Here is an 8,671-nt window from a genome sequence, read left to right on the forward strand (position 1 = left end):
TCCTCAAAAAGTACGTAGCCGACTCCGTCGATTTTCGAACAGTTGTAGCTCAGTCATTGTGAAGGTCTTTTTATAGAGAATGTAAAAATATAAATGACTTGTTTTGGGAAATTTGCTCAATGTGACTCATTCTGACGAATTACGACTGCGTCACATGCGACCAAAATTCAACACAAGTTCTCCAAAAGCTACTTAAAACGTAACAACTCTTGTTTTGCTGAATAGCAGTGACACAGCCTTTTTCCGGGTGAGCTGAGACTCTGTTGAGGCACTCGAGGGCAGGTTCGCTTTGGCTCGGCTCACTCTACCTGCAGGTAGAAATGGTCTTAGTAGTGTAATGAGGCGATTCGTTCTAGAATCAGTGCGGTGAATAATACATCTCTGATTCCAACCTGAAATTAGACTTCTTCATCTTTATTTTCGGCAGGAGGACTTCAGGACTTCACAACACACACACACACACACACACACGGCTCGGTTCTCTGGTTTCCATTTATTGGAGATGCAGGTAATGAGGATCCGAGGTTTTGTTTGCTTTTACCTAGCCTGGAAAATCTTTAGGCAGGAATCAATATGGTGCCCTGGGATTATAATACTGTCATTTAGTCAATTTGGTCTGTTCTAAAACACTGAGAGAATGTGAGTATGTGGGTGAAGGTAAACACTACATTTTTTTGGAAGAATTCGTTAAATATGTGTGTTAAAAAATGCAGCAAACACAGAAATGTTGCTACAATAAATAAATAAATAAAAAAGTTTACTATTTAAATATGTTGTAAAATGTCTTCTGCATTACGACAACCAACAAGCACTACCCTTCACTGCTCAAAACTCTAAAATAGTAAGCAGCAGGTTCTTTTAATAAGAAAACGTAACTTAAAGGTTGTGAGTCAGAAGCTCCAGACTGTTCTTGCAGGGTTATTATTTCCTTACTTTATAGTCTCTCTGCTCAGCCAGCATAAACCGCTCTGTCAGGTATCAGTCCTCCGTGAATGCGCTGAACGCACTCTAATATCATGTTGAACTGTTCTGGAACAGTGTTGTGAATACAACCTAACCACCGATTTCTAATTATGTCCTTTTTTGGAAGCACAAACCAAGTAGTTTCGCTTTTCACTGCGTCTCCAGAACATGGCGCCCTCAGCAACACTACAGACAGATTAATAGCTCCGTCTTCTTTCTTTGAGTAAACATTTGGGCTGTGTTATGAAAATAAGCCCACTCTGTGATGTAGAGAAGCAGGGGCGTGTTTAAACGAGCCTGGACAAGTCATAAATTTTATAAAGAATATCTCTTTGGGTTTGAGACCTTTGGTTCCTAGCAACTTTAGAGATCTTATCTATGCTTGTAACACTCCAGCACGACCTTTTTAAAAAACGTGAATACGACCTCATGTTGTGTCAATCACGTTTACATGCTGCCTCCAAAACCTTCAGCCGTCAGTTATTGCATTTTTGCATTCATGACAAGCATGATAGTAAAGGATGATGAATATGAAAAAACTGAAAAGAAATTGCAGATTTAGTGAGCAATGACCTTGAGTTTGAGTAATAGCAACAGTGATAGCAAACACCGCTATTAACCTAAACAACGCTTTTGATTACCTATACCACGGTATTTGAGAAGACGTGACAAGTATACCACAGTATTACACTGTTGTCCAAAAATGTGACGTTATATACAATGGCTTTTTATGGTAATCCTATAGTCTTTTTTGTAACAGACCGGAGCTTCTGGTTTTCTAGATGCTTCCCTTGTTCTCTTGAGTAACCTGAGCGGTGTGTGTGATCTGTGTGCTATTTCTGGCGGTGAGAGGATGGTCCCCGTCCTGTCACTGGAGCGAACAGCAGAGATGTGCAGAGGAACAGCAGCAGTCAGAAACACTCAGTGCAATGCTGCAGATTTAGAGCATGTCTAACAGAAAGCCTGTTTATAAATACACACACACACACACACACCGAACAGACACTCACATAGCCGCCTCTTAGGACGGGGAGACTTTTGATGCTTTGAGGTTTTGCATTTAGAGGTGAGATGCATTTCAGGCCACAGACAGGGAAGAGATGAGAATAATTGTGATTAACTCAGGGGCATGATTCGGGTGATTCCTGGTCAGCGTGGAACGTCGATAGACAACTAACCGTTTAAACTAGGACACGCGTTAATGGCCCATTGATGCTTTATCACAATGTGTGTGTGTGTGTGTTTAACTACAACCGAAAAAAGTGCTGAAGGATTTACTTTGAAACTATTTTCAGTCAGAAATTGTTTTAAAGAATTGCAAAGAAATAGATTCACTCTATAAATAAAATAAAGGTGCTTCAAAAGGGTTCACAGCGTTGGTATAAAAGAACCGTTTCGGGTTCCACAAAGAACAATTTAGTCATAGTTCTTTAAAGAACCATCTCTTTCTTACCTTTTTATTATCTGAAGAACCTTCTTTTGCCACAAAGAAACTTTTGTGAAACAGAGCGGTTCTACGGATTTTAAAAGTTCTTTATGGAACCATTTAAACAAAAAAGTGAAGCACATTTACTTTTAAGAGTGTAACATTAATTTAATTGCCGTATTTAATATAATAATACAAAACACTGAATGCAACCTCATTAAATTAGGTCATATTTTGCAAATCAGTAGATTTTTTTTTTTTTTGTGTAGCCTTTGTTTGATTACTTACAACTTTGAAAATGTATTTTTTACTGCGTGTTACTAAGAGAGACGGATAGATGGATGATTAAAGTGAGAGCGCTCGTTATTAGAATCATAACAACATTCGAAGTCATGAAAAATATGATATTCGCATTTCTCAAGAATGATGTTATATGGAACTAATGGAATATGGATTCCTGCTCTGAGATTTCAGACTAGCCATATTCGTATTTTCTAGGTATTTTTCTCTGCTGGTTACACACACACACACGCACGCACACACACACACACACACACACACACACACACACACACACGTACTTGCATTTGTGGTTTACTGGGACTCTCCATAGGCATAATGGTTTTTATACTGTATAAACTATATTTTCTGTCGCCTTACACCTAAACCCCTTAAAAAGAAACAAATAGTTTATTATGTTTTCTAAGCCTTTTGTTGTACAGGAACATAGGAAGAGTCCTCACAAACCATGTTTACGTTGTAGTACATATGTCATTATACACACTTGTGTCCTCATAAACCACAAATGTCAGTACAGACACACACACACATTCATTTACTTCACTAATGAGGCAGTGTCATAGACTTTTATTGCTTTACGTTTAAATTAACAGCTAATGAGGTGACTACGTTTATATTATATTCATGCATTTGAAAGAGGCTTTTATCTTAAGTGAGTTGCAATATAGATGAGCATTTTTATCAGTTTATGCATTTCCTGGAAATCAAAGCCTGTTGATGTGGTGTGTGTTATATGCTCTACTCTCTATACACCAAAAACTAACTCTAGCCCTAAAAGAAAGCTCTGTCCATTGCTTACAGTGTTTATGAATCTCTTGTTCTTTGGAGGGCATTTGCAGGTGTTGAAAAATGGAGGTTTTGTCCGAATCAACTTTGTCCCCACACAGTACAGTTCAAACGTTTGGAGTCAGCAAGGTTTTTCAGAAAGACGTTCAGAAGAGACCTAAAAACGGGAAAAGGTCCAGAATGCGTATAGGTTTTGGATCTTAAACGCTCTGGCAATCGTCAACAACATCGTTTTGCACGATCGAGCTGGATCATAATTCTTGTTTGTTCGCGTTTAAGCCAGTGTCATACAGTATGCAATACTATAAGGTTCTCCAAATTTTCCCGTGATGTTAGCATCATGAGCGCTGACATGCTAAAGCTGTCCTGACCTGTCCTTGTCTGTAACCTTTCGGTTTTCATTGAATTTGTCTGTAAACGAGGCGAGAGAGCATGCAGCCTGACGTCACGCAGGTCTATCAGTCCATCTCTATCACATTGCTTTCTTCTGACTTGCCCATTAAACGCAATTTTCTTTATCGCTCCATCACTGAAGCACTTAGATCAACACTGCTGCTTCTTCATCTGAGTAAGTGAGCGACATCTTCAGCGCCAAGCATCTGGATCAATGAAACGCTGGGAGAAGCTGTTTCAGGGTATGGATCCACTACAGGCCGTCCAGAATAATCCAGCTGATGCACGGGGGATGTTTTCCAACACGGATATGACACGCTGCCGAACAGTCCCTGTGATGACGACGAATACGGGGCTCGTTTTTGCTGCTGCACCTTTCTGAGGTCTTTTTAGTAGCCCCTGTTGTCATTGAGGCTTCGTTCTGCGAAAATTATTAAACAATGTTATTTCAAAACATTAGAGATCATTTTATTTACCTATCTGATCTGTAAGTTCTAAAAATCTAAAATCTAGTACACTGAACGCTGTTATTTCAAAAGATCAAGGATATTTTTTGGAAGTTCTCTGGAACTCTGGAAGTTCTAAAATTCTGAAATTTTGTATTTTTGAACAATGTTATTTCAAAATATCAAAGAAAATTGTATATATTTATTTATGAATCTCTGAGTTTCTTTTTTTATAAGCTATAAAGTTCTACAGTTGTTATTACAATAATCAAGAAACTCTTTATTTTATTTTGAATTTCCAGATGAAATTGCATCTAGTAGTTTCATGTAATTCTATTATTTTCAAGTAAAAGACCAAGTAAATATTTTTTTGTACTAATATTTTTGAATATTAGTTGATTCCAGAACACTCTTATATTTATATTTTTGAATTATTTGGGTCTTATAAAAAAAACCAGTGCATTAAATTTAGATTATTTAAAGATGTCAAGGACATGTTTTAAATATCTGGAATTTAGAAAATTCTAAATATCGAATAGTATCATTTCAAAAGATCAAAAAAATGTATTCATTTATTTGTGCGTGTGTGGTTTATTTTCTTTTAATGTCTTTGGATCGCTGACAGTTCTAAAGTATTCTAAAATCTAATAAACTTAATTCAGTTTATATATATATATATATATATATATATATATATATATATATATATATATATATATATATATATATTATTTATTTATTTTTTTTTACAAATATTTTTGTATCTACAATACAAAATGCTTCCAAAAACTCTACAGTCAAGTACATTCAACGCTATTATTTAAAAATATCAATCATTATTATTTTTTTATTTGTTGATCGATTTGATATATTTTCAAAAATCTTTCAAAAAAAGTGTTTGAAAGTTGTCCATTTATTATTTCAAATTAACAAAGAAAATGATCATTGTTAGTTAGTTAGTTTCGAAGCTCTGCAAGTTCTAAAAATCTCAAATCTATTCTATTGAACTTTGTTATTTGAAAGGATCAAATAAAATGTTATGTTTTTCATGTGACCTCCTTTTAAAAGCAATCTTTGAACGCTGTTGACCCGGCTCTGGCGCGGACAGATGCAGCCCACTTTCATGTTTGTATGAAGCTGTGGAATGAGAGCAGTAGTGGGACCTTTCTAAAGCTCAACACGCAGGCAATTATTCTCACAAGTGGTTCAGGGACCTTTACAGGTGCTCCACGAACGCCTGCGTCAGCAGATGCTGCCGTGCAACAGGAACACACACGACTGCAATGCTAATGCCTCCGCTCTGACCTGCTTTCTTTGTTTTTTTCCAAATCATTCCATCATTTCTGTTCTCTTTCTGTCTCCGCAAATAACTCCGTTTGAGGGACGCTTGGCTCGTTAGTGTTAACTAATGACCCGAGGCTGGGATTTGGGGGTCGTATGTTGCTTGAAGAACGTGGACCAGGATCACAGCAATGAGAGAAAACACAAAGTTTTTGCCCCTTTTTTAGAAAGTAAACTTATTTTTCAGATTGCCCCCCCTCCCCGCGCTTTATTAAAGATTTCCGATCTAAAACGTGCTGGAAATGACATGTTATGAACAACCCACCGTCTGTTTTGCTATTTCATAGCATTTTAGGAATAAATGAATGCCGTTGAATGATATTTGTATCTTTTCGGATGTAATTACAGCTTGACCGATTGATATCTACCTGTTTTATCTAACATGTTTTTATCCCGAGCTCTTTCGTGACATAATTTAGAATCATTGTACGTTTTAAAATTAATTGTGTTTCTATATATTTTTTGTTTCATGCATATTGTTATGTTTGTTGTATAATATATGCTTTATCGGCGTTTTAGACTACAATGATCTGGACTTGGCGAAGCATGCAGTAGAGTACAAACTACAGAAGAAGAAGTTAATCATCAAGAGTGTTGTCCTGTGATTTTCTTTGTCTTTGTTCTCCCCGGGCCTCATTTTTTCCTGGATATTCACCAGCTGTTACAGTGTGTTGAATAACCTTGGCATGGCTCATGTCTGTAAATGTTTTGTACTCTGGAGGATGCCCGTTTTTTTTAGATGTTCAGTCGATTTGTTTGTGTCGAAGTCCTGCGCCTTTTTTTTTTTTTTTTTTTTTTTTTTTTTGCCGGTCTTGTGTTTTCATTAAAGTTTAAAGTAGACCATTAATTTATTATCACTATATATATTATCGTCATTATTTTTTTATTTCGACTTTTGTCATTTTTATTGTTAAATTTGAATTATTATTATTTAATGTAAATATTAAGTTTAATTTATGTAGTTTAATATTTAATTAAATAATTTAATTTATGTTCATTTCAGATTTTTTTTAATTTTGAGTTTTAAGTTTGAGTTCATTTTGATTACCTTCTCAATAAATACATTGAAATAAATTAATTCAATTCATTTCAACCTTATTTCACTGCACAAAAATATAGTTTTAATTAATGGTCATAACCGACGTGATGCTATGCGTTAGTGCATTATTGAAAGTGCTGTCCTCGTTGTTTTTTACGTTTCTGTCTTTTTCTCTCTGCAGTACAAGCAAGTGGAGCAGTACATGTCCTTCCACAAACTTCCAGCAGATTTCCGACAGAAAATCCACGATTACTATGAGCACCGTTACCAGGGCAAGATGTTCGATGAAGAAAGCATCCTAGAGGAGCTGAACGAGCCGCTTAGAGAGGTGAGTGTGTGTGTGTGTGTGTGTGTGTGTGTGTGTGCGCGTTTGGTTATCTGCGTGTTTTGCAAAGGTCTGTCTATGTCTGTAAACATCTGTGGAAAAAATCTCCCAGAAGGCCCTGCAGTTGTCACAAAGCTTTCCAAAACAATGAAAGCACGCTGGAGCGGGAACGGCTTCCAAACTCATTTGTGTCACAGCAAACAGATAAATCCCTTCAGTCTTTCTTTGCATTAAATGTAACACAGACAAACATACAACAAACATTCAGGTGCTTAAGTGTAGATGTTCATGCTTTAATGTTATCCGTTAAAGCTGAACTTCACCAAGAAACGTCTCGGTTAAATTTCACCTCATGTTCAAATTCTATGTTACATTAACAATTCTATATGCATTGCAGCACGTATAAGGCTATAATATACTATAATTACTATATAGTTGTTGTTTTTTTAATGATTATGATATATTTTGATATATATATATATATATATATATATATATATATATATATATATATATATATATATATATATATATAATTTATTCCATGCAAATTATTATATACTATATAAATATATAGATATGTATATATTCATATTACATTTAAAAAAAAAAAAATTTATGAGCATGAATTACATTGAAATTAAAGTACTAGAATAAACATGTTTGTTAAAATATCATATTATATGCTGTGTACTATGACGTTATTTGTGTTATGTTATTATTATTATTATTTTTGCATTCCAGCTAAATGTTATTGTTTTTATAATCATAAATTTAATGCAGTGCAACAAATGCCAGGCTATATTATACAATAATAAAATGAATGATATAATTATATCAATTATTATTATTAAAAAGATATGTGTTTTTAAATTATGATAATGATGATTGTTATTATTATTAAATTTTGAAGTAATATTCTAATAGCAAATTATTATTATTTATTATTATAACATTTTAAACTTAATGACATTTTTTTAATATGATTAAATAATTTAAAATAATATTAAATAAAATTGTATATTTGTTAATTATTTTAATTACGTTTATTTATTTATCTATCTATCCCTTCATCCATGTCTTGACAGTTTCTTGTGATTCACCCTTATGATGTAAAAGATGCGCAGTTTTCTTGACATACGCTTTTTCGGTGAGATGCAATTCTTCTCCCCCTCCGGTCTTCTCCGCGTCAGGAAATCGTGAACTTCAACTGCCGCAAGCTGGTGGCCTCCATGCCCCTGTTCGCCAACGCCGAGCCCAACTTTGTGACAGCCATGCTGACGAAGCTCCGTTTCGAGGTCTTCCAGCCCGGCGACTACATCGTCCGCGAGGGAACCATCGGCAAGAAGATGTACTTCATCCAGCACGGCGTGGTCAACGTGATCACCAAAGGAACGGTCGGCATGAAACTCTCCGACGGCTCCTACTTCGGAGGTACGATTCCACTCAAATTAACCTCGTAAATTACATGGGAATTAAACCCTCGCTTTACTTAATTAAACCGGCCAAATCCTTATTGTACCCCGTAACATTTCAAATCGTTTAAGCCAGAAATGGTGCGACCTCTTCTATTTTAGTACTCTACGTATATCTTAATTATAACCACAGATAATTAATTGAACTTTAAAGGCGCATTTATGTTTGCATCGAGC

The 8,671-nt window shown here is 35.4% G+C and overlaps 1 protein-coding gene across 3 annotated transcripts in view; it reads left to right on the forward strand.

The window, feature by feature from the left end:
- LOC122335697 (potassium/sodium hyperpolarization-activated cyclic nucleotide-gated channel 2-like) overlaps positions 1-8,671 on the forward strand; it is a 58,026-nt gene that overhangs the window by 39,746 nt on the left and 9,609 nt on the right. For all 3 annotated transcript variants that reach the window (XM_043233546.1, XM_043233547.1, XM_043233545.1), the window contains 2 exons: positions 6,876-7,022; positions 8,213-8,453. In XM_043233546.1, coding sequence (XP_043089481.1) covers positions 6,876-7,022; positions 8,213-8,453 — 388 coding nt within the window. The remainder of the gene's footprint in view (positions 1-6,875; positions 7,023-8,212; positions 8,454-8,671) is intronic.

This window comes from Puntigrus tetrazona, unplaced genomic scaffold (genome assembly GCF_018831695.1).
Source record: "Puntigrus tetrazona isolate hp1 unplaced genomic scaffold, ASM1883169v1 S000000846, whole genome shotgun sequence".
Lineage (NCBI taxonomy): Eukaryota > Metazoa > Chordata > Actinopteri > Cypriniformes > Cyprinidae > Puntigrus > Puntigrus tetrazona.